The 22,764-nt window shown below is 35.8% G+C and overlaps 1 protein-coding gene across 10 annotated transcripts in view; it reads right to left on the bottom strand.

The window, feature by feature from the left end:
- The window catches only part of BTRC (beta-transducin repeat containing E3 ubiquitin protein ligase), a 190,852-nt gene that overhangs the window by 5,025 nt on the left and 163,063 nt on the right, over nucleotides 1-22,764 (bottom strand). For all 10 annotated transcript variants that reach the window (XM_051981257.1, XM_051981250.1, XM_051981253.1 and 7 more), the window contains 8 exons: nucleotides 19,913-20,009; nucleotides 18,913-19,050; nucleotides 18,285-18,403; nucleotides 16,841-17,090; nucleotides 16,203-16,321; nucleotides 13,926-14,036; nucleotides 12,366-12,444; nucleotides 6,451-6,644 (listed from right to left, as the gene is read on the bottom strand). In XM_051981257.1, coding sequence (XP_051837217.1) covers nucleotides 6,483-6,644; nucleotides 12,366-12,444; nucleotides 13,926-14,036; nucleotides 16,203-16,321; nucleotides 16,841-17,090; nucleotides 18,285-18,403; nucleotides 18,913-19,050; nucleotides 19,913-20,009 — 1,075 coding nt within the window. In that variant the 3' untranslated portion in view covers nucleotides 6,451-6,482. The remainder of the gene's footprint in view (nucleotides 1-6,450; nucleotides 6,645-12,365; nucleotides 12,445-13,925; nucleotides 14,037-16,202; nucleotides 16,322-16,840; nucleotides 17,091-18,284; nucleotides 18,404-18,912; nucleotides 19,051-19,912; nucleotides 20,010-22,764) is intronic.

Here is a 22,764-nt window from a genome sequence, read left to right as displayed (position 1 = left end):
GTACTAGATAAGGACTTCCGCTAAGATGTCTGTCTGAATGAGAGGCCGACCTACCACCTACTTCAACAAAACCAGACTGAATAATGGAAAACAAATTCAGTAAGAAACCATAGTAAGTGACTTCTCTCATTCCAGAATTGCACAAAAGGTCAGTCAGAAGTCCTATGGCAATAAGAAAAAGGGACTGCCAGCAAAGTCAGCTCCAATTAGCTCTGCCAAGTCTTAATCTTAGATCAATCCCACCATAGGCCACTTTTGTTCCTATATACATGCTGCAAAACAAAAGTGGAAAAAAATCATGTAACCATTCTGACTAGGTTCACTAAAATTAACTTTATATAACCTCAACTGGATTCTTACTGCTGCTAAGCAGTCCTATTAAAACTTCCTTATCAACTCACCATCCTGTTTTCCACAGTACCTCTTTCATATCTTATCTCTTCCGAAAACTACCTCCTCTCCTACCACTCAAATGCCTTCCACCCCTCTCCCTTCCTTCACAATGAAGGGGCCTTACTCCTTAACAAGGCTAAAACCTCTATCTGTTTAAGCACTTTTATTCCATCCCATCTCCTCTAAGAAATCACCCCCTCTGTCATCCCATTCTATACTTAATATTTTTTCCTCAACTATATATAAAAATATCCACTTAAAAATTAGTCATGTTATTTATTACTTATTTTCAATCTTTCTTTTTTTACTGGCTCATTTCCTTGTCTACAAATATACCCATGTCTGCTCCATCCTCAAAAAACCCTCACATGATATTTTCATTCCTGCCAATTACTGAACTATATTTCTTCTGCCCTCTGTAAATAACTTCCTCAAAAAGTCCTTCTATAACAGAGGCCTCCATTTTCTTTCCTCTCACTAACTTCTTAATATCTTACAATCTGGCTTCTGACCTCATTGAAAGCCTTCCATAACTTAATCTACTTCTACTTTTCTAATCTTCTCATACCTTACTCCTCATCACATCCTCTTTAATCCAGGGGGGCACTGACTTTATGGCTGTCCAAGGAGCAAGATACTTTACCTATTGGTTTTGGGTATTCTCTCTGCCTATGCCCCAGAACTGAAACACTCTCCTTCCTCGGCTTCACCTACTAACTTCCTGAATTTCCTTTAAGTCCCAACTAAAATTCCATCTTTTATAGAAAGCTTCCCATGAATCCTTTAATTTCTACTGCCTTCCTTTTATTATTTACTTCCTTTTTTTTTGCCTGTAGATAGCTTGGTTTGCATATATTTACTTGTAGATCAAGGAAAGGGGCTGTCTTTTATCCCTTCTTGTATATATATCTCTTGTGCTCAGCACAGTATATGATGCTTAATAAATGTTTATTGATTGACTTATTGAAAACTGCCCAGACCTATTAGAAGCAAGGAGCAAAGTAAAGATATAAAGAATCAACCCATCATCTCCTGAAAGTAATTAAAAAACGAAAGATCCCAGAAATGTCATAGCTGAAATAGAGCTTATGCTAAGCCACCAGAAAGAAAGATTTAAAGTACCAAGAAACCACAATCAGGATTATAGTAACATCCACTATAAAGGAGATGAGATCTTGAAATACAGTAATCCAGAAGGCAAAAAGTATAAACTTATAACTGACTATACTTTGGAGGGGAAAAAGAAGACCTTTAAAGGAACAGAGAATATTGAGCAATCCTGATGAAAAGACAAGAGTTGACTGAAATATATGAATCAAAAGAAACTCAGAAAGGTAAACTTATCCGACCAATTGGAAACAATTTTATAATAATAGTATTAATATTCTAATTGCAGGGAAAAGTGTCTTCCAGAATTTTAATGTCTTTAAAGGGAGGCCTCTTTTGTAGCAAAAACTGGTATTTCCAAGAGTTTCTGAGTAACTCTTTCAACCACATTGGCTAAAGCCAGTTCAGCTTCTCTCAAAGCCTCTTGGACTTCCTTTGTAAGCTGGCATGGTGAGTTTAAAGCATTGCCTCCCTTTAAAATGTCATATAATGATTGTAATTGATAGGTAATTAAGCCTAACACTGGACGCATCCATTGGATATCTCCTATCAATTTCTGAAAGTCATTTAAGGTGTTCAACTTCTCTGTTCTTAAAGATGTGGTGGTCTGTGATCCCTGCTACTGGGAGTCTGCTCATCTCAAGTCCTCTCAGCCCTTATATACCTTAGTACAATTATATCACTATAATATACTGAGCATGTGTCAACTGCAGAACTATTACATCACCATATTAAGTATATGTAAACTAGGGAATCATTAACTCATCAATCACACTGAGTAAACACCCTGTTGTAAGTATCCTTGTTTCAAGTACACCTTCCCAGAGTTCTCCCACTATCTTTGGACTTCTATATCTCCCGCTTTCTTTTATTTTAGAACACAGGTAGTCACACCCTCCCTGATTCTCAGAAAGGGAGGTAAGAACACCAAAAAATATAAGAAAAACAACAGTCTCTGGAGGTAGACTGATTGTGTTCTGAGTGTTTGAGAAGGGAGGGTAAAAGGAATACATTAGTATGCAAAAGAAGAAAAAGGAGCTGGAACTTGCTCTTCCTCATAATTATTTATGAGAACAGTGTACAAAAGTTAAAGGTGATGGGAGTGGGCAGCAGATGAATTTCACTTTTGCCTGAAATGGACAAAGGAAGGTTGAATACAAACGCACAAAATCTGGTGTAGAAATAGAACAAACTCAACAGGATAAGTGGGAATAGGGAATGGGATTAAGAAGGAGGATAATATTAAAGGCAATACTCACAACTCCAACGAACTTTCTGATCCTAAAGAAGGGATGAAAAAGGAGGACAATAAAAGAAAAATCAAATGACTAGGAATAAGGAGAAATAATATGGAAAAGAACTAGAAATAAGGTATCTTAGATTGGCTTCTTAGACAATGAGGAATAGCTGAACCAACTGTGGCATATAAATATAAGAGAATATCAATGTACTTCAGAAATGACAAGGATGACCATTTCAGAGAATGCCAAATAGTATGACATGACAAAGAATGAAGTGAGTAGAATTAGAATAATTTTTTACAAGGAGGATAAAACAATGAAGAAAAATAAATTTGAGACTTAAGAACTGATCAATGCAATAATCAACCATGTGTCCAAGGGATCTATGATGAAGTATTCTATTCATGACTAACAGGGAGGCGAAGGACATAAAATATACCAAGAAACATATAGTTCTGGACATGGCCACTATGTAGAGTCATTTTGCTTATTATTGTCATCATTTTTTTTTTAAACAAATTCTCTTTTTTCTCTCTCCATTTTTAATTGTGGGGAACAAGAAGCAATATTAATAATTAAAAAAGGCCAATGAAACATTTTTAAAATGCATAGAAGGGGGAGGCAGAGTCAAGATAGTGGAGTAACAGAAAACAGTATAACAAATTCTCCCCAAAACTCTTCCTGCGCCAAAATGAAGACTGATAGGGAATTTTATTTAAGAAAAAAGTCACAATAAGTCATTTTCCAGTTGAAATAAGAACAAAGAAAACAAAGGCAGGGAAAGAGAGAAACAGAATCTGGCCAGAAGGAAACATGTGGAATACTCTAGCAGGTAAGGAAAAACTGGTCACCAGAAAAAAAGAAGGTTCCAAACCTATATTGAGTTATTATGACAGAACATGGGCCATCTTGCAGCTTTGTAGTGCATTCCCTAGTAGAGCAGACTGCTGACGGGACCTGTGTTCAGGGATGGCATTTCAGAGTAAAAGACAATTTGCAATGTGGCTCAGATCCCAAGAGCAGAGTGAGGTTTCAGTCTTGGTTTAAGAATGGAAACCTTTCTATTCTTAAACCTGCAGAAGAATAACCAGCAGAGCAATTCTAGACTAAAGGCAAGTCTCCAGGTCTCTCTCACTGAACTAGCAGAACTTCCCACCTGGTTATTATGGGGTCTGAGCCTATCAGTAGTTTCTTCTTCTTCTTTTCTTTTTTTTTTTTTTTTAATGAGGCAATTGGGATTAAATGACTTGCCCAGGGTCACACAGCTAGGAAGTGTTAAGTGTCTGAGGCTAGATTTGAACTCAGGTCCTCCTGACTTCAGGGCTGGTGCTCTACACACTGCACCACCTAGCTGTCCCTAAAATATTTATTTTCTTATTAAGGTATAAGTCAAGGTCTCTCAGTTATGAGAAAGGGATGAAGGCATGGCATGGGAGATTTGAGGGGGGGAGCAAAAGTTTAGAATAGTCTCTGTAGGGAGTGCAAACAAGGAGTAAAATGACTGTCCTGCTGCAGTGGGGGACCAGATGATGTCAGACAACAAATTTGTAGTGGCTCTGGTTTGATTATATGATTTCCTTCAGTCCCAGTTGGAGCACCAGTAGGAGTGAAAAAGCTAGATGATCTGATGAATCCAGGCTTGGGTTTGGCAAAGTGTGAGTAATGATAGGACAGGAAGGCAAGGGATTAAGACTCACAAGATAATATAGAATTGAAGTGGTTAACTACAATAGTAGTATCAAATTCAAATAGAAAAGAATCTCTGAAAGCTGCATACTTAGAAAACCAAAAACTAACTTTGTTTTATTGTCTATTTTATTTATGTTGTTAAACATTTCTCCGTAACATTCTAATTTGGATCCTGCATTCTTGCTGGCTGCTTTGGCACCTCTGAATTATAAGGCTGAGTTTATAAAGCAAGAGAAATAAGGTTAGATGGGAGGTGATGACTTGGGACAGTATTCAAATGTGGAAAAGTTTAGGAAGGAGAGGAATAAAGAATGAGGAAATGATATAATCAAAGAATTTTGTAGTTTTTGATGATTGTTACAAAACAACTGTGGATATGACTTTCCCTGTGTATAGATGAAACAAAGTAGAATGCTAGGGTGCTTTGGATAACTGAAGGGACTGGAGAATCACACAGCATTTTAATAAATGATCAGGTGGCAGTGCTTTTAGATATAAGATAGTCTCAAATATTTGAATGAACTCATCATGACCAGAAAAGATCTGGATCTATAGTAATTTTAAGAATCTGGATATCTTATGACTTCTTCCTGCCTAAGAAAGAAGCTAGAAATGACTGACAAGGGTCTTTCAAAACTCTTGAAATAAGACAATTTCAAAGTGATAAGGCCTAGACCTAATCTGAATCAGGGGAGAGAGAAAAAGTAAGGAGCCTTGGAACCTAGTTATTGTAATTGTATGGTATTGATAAACTGATATTTTAGATAGTGGGAACCAAATAAACATGGCTAGATGTAGAGGGCTGAAACTCTGAAGAGGTGTACTTGAATCCAACAACTGAGCACTTAAGGCTAATTACCTGTTTGATATGAGACAATAACCCTATTAGCATATGTTTGGATAGATGGCTCTTCTCACAGTTGATGCTGGCTCAATGTTTGGTGTTGAAATAATCGTAGGCAAGGATTAGACTCTCTGGTGAGAGGGGCAAGAGAGTCACTTTGTGGCAGGAAGAGGAGGAGAGAGGCTGGTGACTTTGGACTTGAGAATCCAGGATAGATCATTGACAAGCCTTGTGGCAATTTGCCTGCCTCCTTCACTTCTCCCCCTAAAGACCAAAGAGGTTAATTTATCCTAACTCTGGCTGACTCCGAGGCCCTCCAAGGAACAAGCCTGTACCTCACAGCTAGAGTTAAATCTCTACAACATGTGATATATTCTTAGCGAACAGGGTTCCTCTTGCCATAATGTATAGTGACAGATTTAAATTAAGCAATGTAAAAAATATCCAAAGCTAGTATCTCTTGGACCTTTTAGTTTCCAAAGTATATTAAAAAAAAAATCAATTTTTTTTTTCCTTTTAGAATCCAATGAGAGATAGGTTTGTATCCTGTAGCCTAGAGAGGTTAAAAAGATTCTTCAGGTCACAAAGTTCATCATTGTGGATCTTTGAACCAGACATTACCTAGTTTTGCTTACTTGTGAAACCAGCACATTTCCCTTGGATTTCCAAATCATTTGGTCCATGTAAAGTTAATTCTCCTAAAATAGTTACTAATTTACAATGTGGAGCAGATCAAAATTAGTGGTGTAAAGGGGAAGGAATTCTCATCCCATTATATTATTTTCCTACTCATTTTTTACTGTTCCTCAAACATTATTTAGACATCAGCACAGCCATAAACTCCCTCTAGTCATTTTGAAACCACTACAAGCTTATTCATGCCACACCAAAGCAAGGCTTCCATTTTAAATGTTGTAAATGGGGAGGTAGCATTGGTTTAAAGATGGCAGAATGTATTCCAAACTCTATCCAGAACACAAAACATAACAGACTGACTTCAGGCAAAAAAATAATTCTTCCAGAATCATCAGGGACAAAAACTACATTAACCAAAGGTAACATTGGATAAGGCAGTCCCTAATCTTTCTGTTACTCAGGAAAAAGTTATATTTTGCCTGTACTTGTCTTCCTTCCAACAATCACATGCAGAACTAGATATACAATTATTTTTCCTACCTGTGCAAGTGTGAGGTCAATGTATGATTATTTTATCTGGAGACATAGGTGTATGTGCGAGAAGGGGATCGAGGTGGTTCAACTGGGGCAGCTGGGTCATTTAGGAAATCCCAGATGAGGATTGTGTCATCATGTGAACTACTGACGATCTGGAATTCATCAAATTGGAGTCGGAAAACTCTTCCTGAATGCTCCTAAACAGACAGGAAAAAAAAAAAAACTACATTATTTTATATCTTACCATTTGAATTTCTTCAGGATCCAGAAAATAGGCTTCTTTATTTTTTCAACAAAATGCTAGCTGATCCTTTTTGGACAAATAACAATGGAAAATAATCAAGAAACAGAAAATGCTTGAGCTGGTCTAGACTAATGGGATAGAAATGTAGTATGAAAATGCTACAGCATATCCAAAGTCAGTTGCCAAAGAAGATTCTTCACTAGCAGTTTTAAGAATATCAATAAAAATGAATTTCATTAGTATTCAAGGCAGGTGAAAACAGCATAAATATTTGGCAACAATAAGCAAATAGATCAGAATGATATTCTGGAGTTCAAACAATAAAAATATATTATTCTCTCACTAATTTTCAACTCAATAAACATTTGTTAAGTATCTACTGAGTGATGAACACTGGATTTTAATTATTATGGGAAATATAAAATTTAAACAAAACAGTACATGCCTTCCTAATGCTCCTTCCTTCCTTCCTATGTGTAGGTTTACTTTAGTTTTTATTCAACTATAAATTTATAACCATGTATGAACTGAAATAAAGCTCAGCATCTCTATAAACTTGCTTTTTCTCTCTATATACATGTAAGCAGTAAACACCTAAACCAGGGGTCCTCAAACTTTTTAAATAGGGGACCAGTTCACTGTCCCTCAGACTGTTGGAGGGTCGGACTATAGTAAAAACAAAAATTTTGTTTTGTGGGCCTTTAAATAAAGAAACTTCATAGACCTGGGTTAGGGGGATAAATGTCCTCAGTTGCTGCAGCTGGCCTGTGGGCCGTAGTTTGAGGACCACTGACCTAAACACTGAGTGCTGGTGAAACTAAGTACCAAATGCTAAGAGCATTTCTCCTCTTGTTGTTGTGTTGACGTCCAGTATCAAAAAGGAGCAACAAAAAAAGACTTTTGCATGGAAAATTATATCACTCTATTTTAGCTTCAAAAGTTGCTATAAGCTTGTGGAATGACTCTTCTGTCCATGGAGGGGAAATCATAAAAAGGAACTGGCCTGCAGAGAGCATTTGTTATCTGTGGACTTACTCCTACTGTTTGAAAATTGAACACAAACAGTAGGTGGTTTCCTATCTTCAATGTGAGCTGGGTTTGATTCTGGAGGCTATGTGAAACAAAGAAGAAGGGATAAATAGACTGAAGGTTGCCCTTTAGCTAAAGCTACTGACAATTCTGAAAACCGTGCTCTGTCCTATTTCATTGCTGCTGTTAGACCTGGTATATTTTAAAAAACAACTTTTTTGTGCTCAGTTTCCTCCTCCTTTTGCCTTTTCACTAGAAACTAATATTGTTGTTCTTAAAATGATGACAAAATTCATCAAAAGGTTAATTTTGTTCAGTGCCTTCAAAAAGTCACTTGAAGAATTCCTTCAGTGACTGTGCTTTAATAAGTCAGGGAAATTATCCTATCACAGGGCATTTCTTGAAACTGATATAAGAACAATAAATCCCCAGGGAGTATCTGGATGCTTGTTTTCAAAGTCTTTTTTTCCCATTCCTATCTTTGTGATTTGAGTGGGGAAAAGACAAACTATCTGAGCTTCATACACATGTCTACCAATCCACCATTTCTCATACTTAGAACTGAGAGTTCCGTCAAATTGAAACCCAGCAGATATTTACTTTATTTTGTTCAGTAAATGTACTATAACCCTGCTTGGCATCCAAATGAATTTTAAGTTACGGCCAAGAAAAATGACAAAATGGTATTTGGGGTTCCAAAAGGAAAGGTTGAACCTTGAACTTTTAAAGATGGAATTGTGAACACATCCAGCCATTCTGGAGAGCAATTTGGAACTATGCTCAAAAAGTTATCAAATTGTGCATACCCTTTGATCCAGCAGTGCTACTACTGGGCTTATACCCCAAAGAGATACTAAAGAAGGGAAAGGGACCTGTATGTGCCAAAATGTTTGTGGCAGCCCTGTTTGTAGTGGCTGAAGCTGGAAAATGAATGGATGCCCATCAATTGGAGAATGGTTGAATAAATGGTGGTATATGAATGTTATGGAATATTATTGTTCTGTAAGAAATGACAAGCAGGATGAATACAGAGAGGATTGGTAAGACTTACATGAACTGATGCTAAATGAAATCGAGCAGAACCAGGAGATCATTATATACCTCAACAATGATACTGTATGAGGATGTATTCTGATGGAAGTGGATTTCTTCGACAAAGAGAAGATCTAACTCAGTTTCAATTGATCAAGGATGGACAGAAGCAGCTACACCCAAAGAAAGAACACTGGGAAATGAATATAAACTGCTTGCATTTTTGTTTTTCTTCCCGGGTTATTTATACCTTCTGAATCCAATTCGCCCTGTGCAACAAGAGAACTGTTCGGTTCTGCACATATATATTGTATCTAGAATATACCGTAACCTATTTAACATGTATAAGACTACTTGCCATCTGGGGGAGGGAGGGGAAAAATCGGAACAGAAGTGAGTGCAAGGGATAATGTAAAAAAATTACCCTGGCATGGGTTCTGTCAATAAAAAGTTATTAAAAAAAAAAAAAGACTCTAGTGGTAGAAGAGGGACAGCAGAAATTCATATAAACAAACATTTGCAGTGAATGGAGCTTATATGATAAATGTTGCTTGTGGGAATACATATAAACCTTCCTGTCCTAGGAAAGTCTTCAAATTTTTTTTTCTTTCTTAGGACGGACATCATGATTCTGTATTTATAAAGAATCTCTAGCAAACAGATACAAACAAACTATAAAGTATCCCCTTTATGCACTAATATTACTTTTTGTGGGAACACTTTCTTATTTCAACCTACAACTCTTTCTCTCCTTCCCGCCCCCCACTCCAGACCTGTTTGGTGTAGGAGATATATATTGCAATATGGGACATAGGTCTCTCTTGAAAAGTGATGAATTAAAACATTTAGATTCAAAGTAGATTTCTTAAAAGCAAATGGATTACTATTAGTAGGAGTCACAGCTGCATAAAGACTATATATATAGAGACAAATAGTCCCACTAAGTAAATCTTCAAGCATCTACATACAATATTATGATAATAGAGTATTATTTGGAAGCAATTCTTTGAAAAGTCATTTGATATGTGTATATGGTTCCTCTTGTTTTTTAAAAGAAGATATGCAGGATATTTTATGGTTAAGCTGAATTAAAACAAGATGACAGAAATAAATTTCACTTTTAAGGGTTAAAGTACAGGAATAATTTAAAGGGAAGTTTGTTGAATGATATCAAAGGAACATGCAGATAATAAAATCACAGGACCACAGAGTTAGAAGGAGCCTCAGGGACCATTCAGTCCAACCCCTTCATTTTATGAAGAAACCAAGACACAGAGAGGACAGGTGACTTGCCTGGGGTCGCATATCTAGCAAGTGTCTGAAGCAGGACTTCAACCCAGTTTTTCCAGAAAAAGAAGTTACCACTGATGGCAAATAAGTTTACGTGAGTGAAAAATAAATATAGATGCACGCAGATGATGTATCCCTGATGTGGTAAGAAAGCAACCATAAAGGGCAGGTCCTGAGCCAAAACATTTGATCAAGACTCCGAATGTCACCTTCTGGGTTCTTGCTTTTCTAAGTTCTCAAAAGTAGAAAAGAGTCTTCACTTCCTGCTCAGTTTTCTTAGCTTAAAATGAGAAACCCTTAATGTTTGCCCAATATAAGCACCTGCTAAATAACAGAATGTATATAGCTAGTTATTTTGGAAAATGATGCTTTTCCTTTTCAGGTGATGCTTTTCAAATTGCCCCAACACAATGCTATGAACCAGGAGGAAGGGGTTTGAAAACCTCAGAAAAATGTTGCCAGAGGCACCATCTCTTTTTTTTTCTTTTTAATTTTTATTTAATAATTACTTTATATTGACAGAATCCATGCCAGGGTAATTTTTTTTTTTTTTACAACATTATCCTTTGCACTCGTTTCTGTTCCAATTTTTTCCCCCTCCCTCCCTCCACCCCCTCCCCTAGATGGCAAGCAGTCCTTTATATGTTGGATATGTTGCAGTATATCCTAGATACAATATATGTTTGCAGAACCGAACAGTTCTCTTGTTGCACAGGGAGAACTGGATTCAGAAGGTATAAATAACCCGGGAAGAAAAACAAAAATGCAGATAGTTCACATTCGTTTCCCAGTGTTCTTTCTTTGGGTGTAGCTGCTTTTGTCCGTCATTTATCAATTGAAACTCAGGTCTCTTTGTCAAAGAAATCCACTTCCATCAAAATATGTCCTCATACAATATCGTTGTTGAAGTGTATAATGATCTCCTGGTTCTGCTCATTTCACTTAGCATCAGTTCATGTAAGTCTCGCCAGTCCTCTCTGTATTCATCCTGCTGGTCATTTCTTACAGAACAATAATATTCCATAACATTCATATACCACAATTTACCCAGCCATTCTCCAATTGATGGGCATCCATTCATTTTCCAGTTTCTAGCCACTACAAATAGGGCTGCTACAAACATTTTGGCACATACAGGTCCCTTTCCCTTCTTTAGTATTTCTTTGGGATATAAGCCCAATAGAAACACTGCTGGATCAAAGGGTATGCACAATTTGATAATTTTTTGGGCATAATTCCAGATTGCTCTCCAGAATGGTTGGATTCGTTCACAACTCCACCAACAATGCATTAGTGTCCCAGTTTTCCCGCATCCCCTCCAACATTCATCATTATTTTTTCCTGTCATCTTAGCCAATCTGACAGGTGTGTAGTGGTATCTCAGAGTTGTCTTAATTTGCATTTCTCTGATCAATAATGATTTGGAACATTCTTTCATATGAGTGGTAATAGTTTCAATTTCATCCTCTGAAAATTGTCTGTTCATATCCTTTGACTATTTATCAATTGGAGAATGGCTTGATTTCTTATAAATTTGAGTCAGTTCTCTATATATTTTGGAAATGAGGCCTTTATCAGAACCTTTAACTGTGAAGATGTTTTCCCAGTTTGTTGCTTCTCTTCTAATCTTGTTTGCATTAGTTTTATTTGTACAAAGGCTTTTTAATTTGATGTAATCAAAATTTTCTATTTTGTGATCAGTAATGGTCTCTAGTTCATCTTTGGTCACAAATTTCTTTCTCCTCCACAAGTCTGAGAGATAAACTATTCTATGTTCCTCTAATTTATTTATAATCTCGTTCTTTATGCCTAGGTCATGGACCCGTTTTGATCTTATCTTGGTATATGGTGTTAAGTGTGGGTCCATGCCTAATTTCAGAGGCACCATCTCTTGACCAAGGAGGAATCACCAGTACATCTATATGTGGGGGTCTGGAGAGGGAGGTCATTTCAATTCCCACGGCACTTTGTGTTGGAGCAGGTGTGCTGGTCTTCATATACTGGACATGTTCCAATTTGGGTAATTATATTCTCTTTCCCTAAGTACCCCCTGCAGTTTCTAGAGGATACAGAATTCTTATTCACTTCCTGAATTAAACTGTTGTGTTTAGTTGCTGTGCAGCTGTTAAACAGCTGCCACATTCCACTCCATGTACTTTTGGATGAAAGGCACCACATAAAAAATATTTTATTGTCACGTATATGCTGTCTTCTCATTTGGTCCTAGATTTTGAGAGGTTCTAGTTATCAAATCTAACACAGTAGGTGGATAAATCCATTTTTAACTTGTTTCCTAACTCTTGACCTCAAATGAAGCTCTTACCACAAGGGTTCGCAGACACAGAGTTCCTGCAGGAGCACGGGGGTCCAGAGCAGCTACAAGATCCCATACTTTAATTTTCCTATGGATCAAAAAAAGGAACAACCACAAAAATCTTTTGCTAAAAGCAAAATTTAAGGAACAAAGAAGAGGGACAGCAGAAATTCACATAAACAAACATTTACAGTGAATGGAGCTTATATGATAAATGTAGCTTGTGGGAATACATATAAACCTTCCTGTTCTAGGACATGGCTTTTACATTCACTCTTGGGTAGAGATTAACAGAGGGAAAAGTATGTGGTTAACATAAAAATGAGAAACAGGTGAGCTTCACTAAACAGGACATGGACAGATGGAAAGCTTACACCAAACCTGGAGAAGATAAAAAAGAGATATCTGACATCAGGCAGCTGGTGATACAAGAACTTAATTAGAACTCAGAAAACTCAAAGTTTTTGTTTTTACTACTTTTGGTTTCTCTTTTTGCTGGCTGATTTATAGAACAGCATTAATTATACATGCTAGGAATTAGGTGATCACTTAAAAGCCCTGGAATTACTCTCTTATTCCGATTTAACTATGAAAAGTCTAACAATTTCATTACTCGGTCATTAGATACTTCTTCATGTAAAAGTAATTTCTAAGGAAAATACAACACAAATACTGGACAAAATCAAAAGAATGGTGGCTGGCAATGGGAGGTAGAGCAACAAGAGAAAACAGACTTAGATTCTAACATCTGGAATTTCCCATCCCAAAACTAATGAACAATTTCCCAAGGGGATAATGGTGATGGCTGACATAGAGGGATAAGCATCTACTACATTAGCAAATGGATGGATATTATCAGTATAAGCAACTGAAGATCTAAGAAAATATTGCTAATCTATGAATACTTTTAAAAATGTCTTTAAGACTAAATTGTAGCTTTTTTTGAGTCAGATAACTTAAATAGAAGGCATAAGACTTCCTGTACAAATCTAATCAACTAAATATTTACTGAGTGCATTTGACTACCAATCTCATTTGTATCATATAAGTAGCTACTGTTACTTATAGAAATCAAATTGAAGAACCTGGGTATTAATACTTACTACTAAAATATTTGGACAAGTAAGTTAAAACAGCTGAAAACAACTGTACTTTTGCAAACCACTTGAAGAAGGCTAAATGAAAAGGAGATCAACCAAATTTTATAACATCTAACCCTTTCTTGTGTTTTAGATTTGGCAGGAGACTGCCATTCTCATTAATTTCTTTTCATATAAGAGTTATTTTACTTACTAGATCTTTTTTTACATTTGACATTTAAAGCTTTCATTTGTATTATAAATTACATGGTCATGCTAAATAACTAGAATAATTGGAAGATAGAACAAGCTTTAGATAGAGTCTTACAAAGCCTGGGACCAATTGTTACGATAAAGATTCTAAGCCAAAGAGATACTCTACAATGGAGGCAGCAACCCACTGCTATCAAAGAGAGTAATTCTACCTTTAATACCTTAAGGTAGGGGGATAGAGGGAGGCAGATTTTCTGAATCTTGTTGAAAACCTCACCCATCATAGGCCCCACTGACTATCCTCTTGTTGTCAAATCGAATACAGCGCACCAGTTCCTCGTGGCCCTCTAGCACTCGTAAACATGCTCCACATTCTATGTCCCACAACCTAAAAAAGAGAGTAAAGAAAAAAAAACCCAAGTATATTTCACAGAACATGGATTATAATCATAAAAATTCACTTATCACAAACATAAATAATGCTTAAAAATAAGCATTAGGGCACAGATAGTACTAATGACAAGGGAAACAATCTTTTTAATAATAATGGATAGCATAATTTTTGATTCAGAATAACTCAGAATTTATTTACATTTGGTTATGATGGCCAGACTACTGTGAAAGTAGTTCAATTGTTTTTTAAAAGTGGTATGTATTAGAAAATTTTATTTATGCATATAAAAACCATTGGAGAGAGTTGATATATAATCTTCTTACTTATTAAAAAAATAGAATGAATAGGAAACATTTACAAATCACTCAACAGCTTAAAAAATCACAAATAAAATAATTTCATGTGTACCCTCATCATTTAATTCCTAGGTTATGAATAAGTTTTAATGCTGTTTTAAGGATTAGGAAACAAGAATATTTTTCATCATCCAGTATCAAAAACACTGTACAGCTTAATTTGCCTTCTATATGTATATGAGCTATTTTGATATTCAATAGTTCCAAAAGCAACTCCCTGCCCTGCTAAATTTAAAGCTAATCCAATATTATAAATATCTTCTTGCCCTTTAAAAACAATATTCCTTTTCTGTTCCTTAAACCAAACCCTGCAGTACAAACCCCTAACAAAAACAATCAATGCAAATACTTTTTAATGTTGTTAAAATATATTTTCTTTTAGTCTGATAAGGTAGGCAGGAAAGTTATTTTCAGCTCAAGTGTAGCGTGTATTTTCAAGTCATTCTATAGTATGTAATTTTACAATTAGGTTTTCTTAGGCATTAAAAGAAAATGAATGAATCAATCCAACAGGTAGTACTCTCTGAAAACAATGAGAATGTATGTCAACCATTTCCTTCCCTTGCAAAAGTAACTCTGATAAATGGCCACATAATTCAATTTAATTATGCATTGAGGCTGACTGTTTTTACTCCTCTATAGGGTAGTGTAAGGAGGAGAGACTTTTTATATATATAAATATAAAAATTAAATTAGAAACTTCTTAAAAACATATATATGTATATATATATATGTACATATGCTTTTATGTATCTGTTCTAAAATTAATTTAAATTATTTCATGTTTTGAGTTTAATCTATTAAGTTATATGTAAACTAAGACAATTTTATTAGGTAGAATGACTATATTTGGTGTTGAATGAGGGTCATTCTTATCCCACATCTTCCCCCCAGGAAGTAAAAGGAATGGAAAAATCTCCCCAAATCTCAATCATATTTGTAACAATGTCTTTATGAAGTAAGAACATGAAATCAATATTTCACTTTATAATTGCCAATCCATATATCTTTAATAATAGAGGAAAAAATGAAACTGCCAGTAAAGTATGTGGTATTTTAATGGCACGTGTTCTGTAATTCTTGAGGAAGAACAGAAATCTTTTTGAAGAGGTGACAGAGAAAAGGCATCTGAATCTTGATACTGACTTTTCTTTTGGAAAATGAGTCTTTCTAACTTGCCTAGGGTAGAAGTCATAGACTTGTTCCTACTACACTGTTCAATTTGGAAGCTTTAACTGGCTATATTTCTAATGTGGGTTGGTTCTCTTCTCCTTAGGCAATCTAGTTTTTCCATTACTTTCAGTGGCTCATCATATTGATGCCTGATTTGATGACTTAATTTAGTTCAGTTCAGAATTTGTGAGCTCAAGCAAGCCACCATTCTTAGTTTCCCATGTAGCAGGGTTTAGAGGTACACATAGGCTACCATGTTTGGCATGAGTTGACACTTTTCATCTCAGGTAGAAGCAATTTTAGAGAAAGAAAATCTCAGTCTTAAAGGATTCTTTTCTCTCTTGTTAAATGAAGTCCAGTCTTTTTTTTTTTTTTTCTTTTATTCAAACTATGTACTCTTTAAATAGATTTAACATCTAGCTATTAGAAAACAGCTCATCAACAAAAACATTGCTTCTCTTACTCTACTTCAGGAATAGTCTATGTCCTGCAAGGAACTAAAGAAAATCTTTTACAAATTAGAGGTTTGTTTTATTTTTAAATTATCCCAAGGAAAATGAAAACAGGATGTCATCATTGAAACGTGGATAAACCTGTGGATCCAAGAAACCATAGAGATAATTTTACTCACCTGATAGTATTGTCAGATGAGCCGCTCACTACTAGCCTATCTCTGTATTGCAGACAGGCAATACCTCGCTTGTGGCCATTTAAGGTCCTAACAAATTCACAAGTACTTGTGTTCCATACCTGAGACCAAAAAAAAAAAAAAGTATTTGGTAGTTAATTTGGGGCTTTTACTGGGGTTTGCCAGCTCGAAGGTTTGATGTAGCCCAAGTCCTGTGCCATTAGGATAGTTAATTTTATAGGCAAAATCATCTTTTTAATAATGGGTAATATGTCTTTTTTTCTTGTTTTATTTTTGATTCAGGACAGCTTATTTTTGCATCTGATTTTAAAGGTCTGAGAAGTTCCCAAATAAATGTAGATTGTGAAGTCAATTCAATCTTACAGATTTTTTTTGAACTTAAAATTTTTACCTGTTTTTCTCATACTCAGCAACAGCATAGCAATGAAGGTTTATCTTATCTTCAAACTCAATATTCATTTAAGTCTGGGTCTATATATTAGCTGGAAAGTCATCTTGAAATGACATTTAAAAATGAATTTGCCTTTGATAAAATTTTCAGGCTAATTCCTCTTATTCTAAGTTGAGGAAGAGTTGGAAAAATCCTGGTCTCCAGCCTAACTATACTTAAACTTTCTCACCTTTATAGTCCTGTCTCCTGATGCAGAGACGATGTACTTGTCATCAAAGTCTACAACATTAACAGCAGCTCGATGTCCTACCAGCACCCTTCGCAGGGTGATGTCAGTGGGAGAGGCCATATCCCATACAGCAATGGAACGGTCTTTGGAACATGTCACCATCATTCCATTATTGAAACGCAAATGAAGAACTGCTTCACAATGGTGAATCAGTGTGTTCAACATTTCGCCTGTATTTACATCCCAAACTCTGGAAAGAAAAAAAAAAGCAAATTGGGTAGGGGAACTGGGATGTTAGAAAATTTCATGCTACAATTCATTCAACAACATACATAAAGGTTCACAAGATTTTGTGAAAATTCATTTAAAGCCTTGAGATTGACTTCAGAAAAGGGATTCTGATGAACAATAGGAGCTAGGGATATGCATATGTGTACTCGTTCTAGTGCCTGTGTGTGTTGATAAAGGATTGTCATCTACAAACCAAAGTGTTTGAAATGCTATTTGAGTTTACAGAATAGCTGTTAGTCCACTTTTCTCCCCTTTGCACCCCTATAACAGATTTCTTTGAATAATATAATCCTTAAAAATATCTCATACTATGGTATGCTCAATTAACTCTTGGAAGTTGATGACAATGAGGATTAAGGTAGTTTAGGCCTTTAAGTCAACAGACCAGAAATAGGAATAGCTTATTCTCTTTACAGAGGGTAACTTGTTATAGCAAACATTTAACTCAAGAGTATCTAAAATGTAGATGACTGGGATTTTTTCCATTAAAAAAAAGAAGTTACTTTTGATGCATTATGTTTGCTAAATCCTTTAGCTTAAGGCAAAATTCTTTACAGAGGGTTCCTGCAGTGCTGTTGGTACCCAGAACTCAAACTGCACTGGACTCCAGCAGCATAATGGCTATGTCATCAAATCACCAATGCCTCTGGAAATTGAGTACCCCCTCCCTTAGTGAAGCTTGCAATTAAAAACTGCAGGGATAGCAGGGGAGGGGCTAGCAAGAATAGAGTATCACTCACCTATACAAATTCAAACTGTGGTGTTTGTACTGCCATTCTATGGTTGTCATCACCTGAAACTGAGGCTTCATCATATGGACATATAATTCTTGTGAGAGATTCTTCTAGGGGAATGTATAAGTTTGCCATAAAGATGACAAGTTAAATATCACTTGGCTAAATTGGAAAGATTATTACTTTCTGGTTTAAATAGTAACTATATAACATAGAATGTGTATTTTTAAGTAAAAACACAAAGTTATACAATGAGTTTTGGGAATGAGCTTTTAATTCAAGAATTGTATATCATGATTTTATATTGCTCCTTAGACTTAGTTTTAGAAATACTAAATGTCAACGATGGCAAAGATGGAAAAGAAGAGTGGAAGGGAAAGGTTTCAGAGCCCCAGCAAGTTCTCTTTGGTCTCTTATACCTGACGGTGGAATCAGAAGACCCAGTAATGATCACCCTCTCATCGTACTGGAGACACAAAACTGATCCTGTGTGTCCTGTGAGGATGCGTTTGCACTCCAGTGTGTTCTTATCCCAGATCTAGGAAGGTAAACAAGAAGTAGAGACCCTTGAGATCCTTGTGCCAGTGGGTTACGTGGCAATGACTTATTAGTTTTATTATGGCAATACTTGATTTGTAGCTAGGCCAAAACCAATGTAGGAGTTTAATATACTTTTTTTAACAGGTAAAGTTGAGGGTTGAAACACTTTTAGTATCTGTGGTTTCATTATAAAACAGATTTTATCTGTTTATCAGTGAGGAACAAAGATAATATGCAGTTACTGCAGGACCAATCACACTAACAAAAACTCATCTTGAGTAGAAGCAGAATACATCAATCTGGATCTGATAGATTTATACAGGCATAAGTGAATGCACTTATGAGGAAAACATTTAGATTCTGGGGTGAGATGTATATCCCAAACTCTAAAAATTTTCCTCTTTCTTTCAGAGTTAAGCTAATACTATTAATGTTCTGAATTGTTTTGGGTGATAGCTGTACTTTCTACCTCTACTTCCCTCTAACTGAGCATACAAGAAGCCTCACCTTGATAGTGTTGTCTCGAAGGCCACTTACTATCTTCTGATCATCATATTGTAAACAGTAAACTCCTTTGCTAGTTTCACTCCGGCAATGAATTCTCTGTAAACTGTGTCTTCCACAACGCCAGTTAGATTCTATTGTCTGTGGAGGATGAGTGACAAAGTGGCAGCAATTAGGTCCACTAAAATTACTTGACTTCTCTCTCCTGATGTTACAGAAGCAAGAGAGTCAAGAAAAGGAAAGGTAGAGAAAGTATACTTCAAGCTTATTGATGTTCCTCAGAACTAGAGCCAAATTTAAAATTTGTTTTTAGGCAATATGTCTCAACTCAACAGCACTTCTCCATCTGCTACAATTCCTAGAAATTCATTTTTCTAGGATTTTAGAAACTGGCCTTGCTAAAAGAGGTTGCATATTAATCAGACTCATACATTCAACATTCTATCTGAATATGGATCAACTATCTCAAGTGATGAGCTTCTGTTAATATTGTCAGAATTTAACTTTCAATTATCTTTTAGAGCAGGGATCCTCAAACTACGGCCACAGGCCAGATGTGACAGCTGAAGACGATTATCCCCCTCACCCAAGAATATGAAGTTTCTTTATTTAAAGGCCCACAAAACAAAGTTTTTGTTTTTACTATAGTCTGGCCCTCCAACAGTCTGCGGGACAGTGAAATGACTCTCTATTTAAAAAGTTTGAGGACCCCTGTTTTAGAGGCACTTATCAGTTCTCACTGTTATATGAGATAAAAACATCAAGCACCATGAGAAGATTATTTAACAGGCAGTGATGGAAAGATTAAAGATGTGGCTCATGATTTTTTAGACTGCAAGAATCTTAAACACTTTTTAAGAAAATGGCCTTTTAACTCAAATTAAGTGAATTCTATATCCCTTGGTTCAAATATGTATGCATCCACAAAATCATTATTGTAGCAAATCAACAGTTTTCATTAAAATTTTACAAATATCTGTGTAGAATCCAAATAGGTTCTTACCTCAATGTCCTGTATAATTTTAGGATAAAGTGCTCTGTAAAAAGAGTTTGGAGGGGCAACCCCATCAGGAGGTTTGTTTTTGAATAAATACTGTCCCCTAAAAGACAAAAAACATTTATCAATGATAATTTCACCTTTTATTTATATAGTGCTTCATACTTTTTTCAAAATATGCCATATTTTATTTGATTCTCAAATCTACCCAGTAAGGTATGAATGTAAAATTGATTCCAGAACATTTAAACCAAGAAGTATATAACCTTGAAGCAGTGTTGACTCTCTCTCTGTTTTGCATTATTTACAGAGACCAATTAGCAGCTATTTGCTTTCTAATAAAATAGGGTTATTTCCAGCCAAGAATAACACACAAATAGAATGTACTTTGCTTACTTCTTGGTTTCTGGTGCCATGGATAGTGGGAATCTTGAGTTATTTTTGAAGTAACAGCTATTTATTACTTTCATAGATGACAGGCTACAAGTACTTCTATTGCAAGATTATATAATAACTGCATAATGTCAAGAGATAAAGTTAACACTGATAGTGCTCACAAGCTATTCACTATTCCAATGAGTTAATATTATGTTGTTTTTCACTTTTCAAAATAATGCTTTCATTAATAGAATATACTACGTGGATATGGCTAAGAATCAAAATGCATGGCCAAAAATCCTTTCTACATTAGGTAAAGCTGACATCAAGATCAATGGATTCTGTTACTAGGTATAGCTTAATATGAGACTTAAGAGCTAGAGATACCTTTTTAGGTCCTTACTTGTGTGGGCTTAGCTGCCTTGGCTGTTCAGTTACTCACACATTATTGGACAATGTGGATGTACTTTAAAAATGAAAACTCAAACAAAAAAGATCACTGGAATATATAGCAGCAGGCAGGAGGTAAGATCAAGAGAAATGGTTACAAATTATATACGGTCAAGTCTTAAGGCAGAAATCAAGCTTCACAGGTGTATTTCCAGTTATGTGTGCATGTGGTTGCGCGCGCACACACACAAACACACACACACACACACACACACACACACATTTTCTTGCCTTTGCTTGATTCTTCGTAAGCAACATTTGTTAGCATCTCCTTCCTTATGACAGTACATCTCTGCAATACTCATATCCCAGGCTAGATCTTTGCTACAAAAAATTCAGTAAATGGCAATCACTTCCTGCTGTGTAAAAAATTTAATTCCTCATCCTGAAGTTAAGAACCCACCAAACACGGTGTGGAAGCTAGTAAACCCCACTATGGGCGTACTAAATGCTGTTATGACTGGCACAATGCCTTGCAAAGTGAAGACAGGCAGAAATGCCTCTGAGTGTAATCCTGGCACTAGAGAAATGCTGTTTTCTCTGGGCCAGTCATCCACTCCTCCCTCTATAGCTCCATTACAATATAATTAATTGTTCAATGTCTCCAGGAGTATTTCTCCCCTGCCCTCTCCTTATTATACACCTTGAAAATTAGTTGAGAAAATTTCCTATTAGGAAGATAGCTAGCTCTATTGTCTATGCTGATACAGAATACTAAACTGGCAAGGAAGAGGACAAAAATGCTTTTATGTAGGGGGGGGGAAGGTGGGAGAGAGGGCATAAATTTATAAAACAGAAGGGATGAAAGTAATATGTTTAAGGGCAAATTGGCTGAAAATGTGCTTCTTTGAAAAAGTTATTCTATTAATGTGTTGAAGGTAAATGGATTACTGCCTTCTAATAGAAATTAATCATAGTTTTGAAACAAGAGCTTATAATATTGGTAAATGCCAACCACACTCTAAATAAGTTCCTATCTTCCTTTTTATTTCCTAGCACCTAGTACACAGGCACATCAGGGGAACCTATATGTGTCCTGACACTATTCAAAGTACATCAAGAAAAGATGACATTTGTACATCTGCATTTATCTACATCTGCAGCTTGGATTCTAATACTTTAAGTCATAGACAGGGTATATGGAATATATTGCTGTAAAATGCACAGTTAGTACTGTCATTTTTTTCCCTATTGCATTTCCTGAGGCAGTTGGCTTAACACATTGGAGGACATCAGTTATTCACTGGGTAAACAATGAATCCACACTATGTGTAAGGTGTCATGCTAGATGATGCTTGATGCTTGATTGCTTTACAATGATCCTGGAACATACATAGATAACTCATCCTCATTTGTTCCTAAAAAAAACTGACTTCTTATCTAGCATATGATTAGATGCCAAACAAGAGTGCTAGAGAAAAGGGCATCTGGATGTCAAAAAATGTAGGTGTGCATGCTTCTTTGCTGTATCATATATCGAATCCTTTTAGGAAATAAGTTCCTTGACCAATAGGGACCATTTTTATCTATCTAAAATGGTAGTACCTATGAGAGTATGAGTACTTGATAAATGTTAAATATTAAGAGTAAAGTGTTACCATAAAATGTGGCCTGCTGATTAAGAAAATGGGGCTTTTCCCAAGTGGTCTTTTAATGTACTTTAAGACTTATCATTACTGAGCACATACAGTGTACTCAGCACTCTACAAGATAGAAAAATGACAGAGTTCATACCTTGGGAGGATGGGTGTATAATCTAAATCAGACGAACAAATCCATTTGGATATAAAATACAGCCACTGAGAAGAAGTTAAATCTTAGAGCCTAAAGCTTCACTGGTAGTTTGTATTTATTTTTTTGGATGGAGGGATTTGTAGAAAGCTTCAAAGATAGAGTGAAGGCAAAGGCATATCACTGAAAGGCTTCAATGAGATGGTGAGCTTTTGGAGACATATTTCAAAGGAAGAAGGAAGTGCAGAAATTACTGCATTTATTCAAAGAAGCTTGAATAAGGCACAAGAAAAAAAAAT

This window comes from Antechinus flavipes, chromosome 2 (assembly GCF_016432865.1).
Source record: "Antechinus flavipes isolate AdamAnt ecotype Samford, QLD, Australia chromosome 2, AdamAnt_v2, whole genome shotgun sequence".
Taxonomy (NCBI): Eukaryota; Metazoa; Chordata; class Mammalia; order Dasyuromorphia; family Dasyuridae; genus Antechinus; species Antechinus flavipes.
Note: the sequence above shows the minus strand (reverse complement) of the source record. Positions and strands in the feature narration are given on the sequence as shown.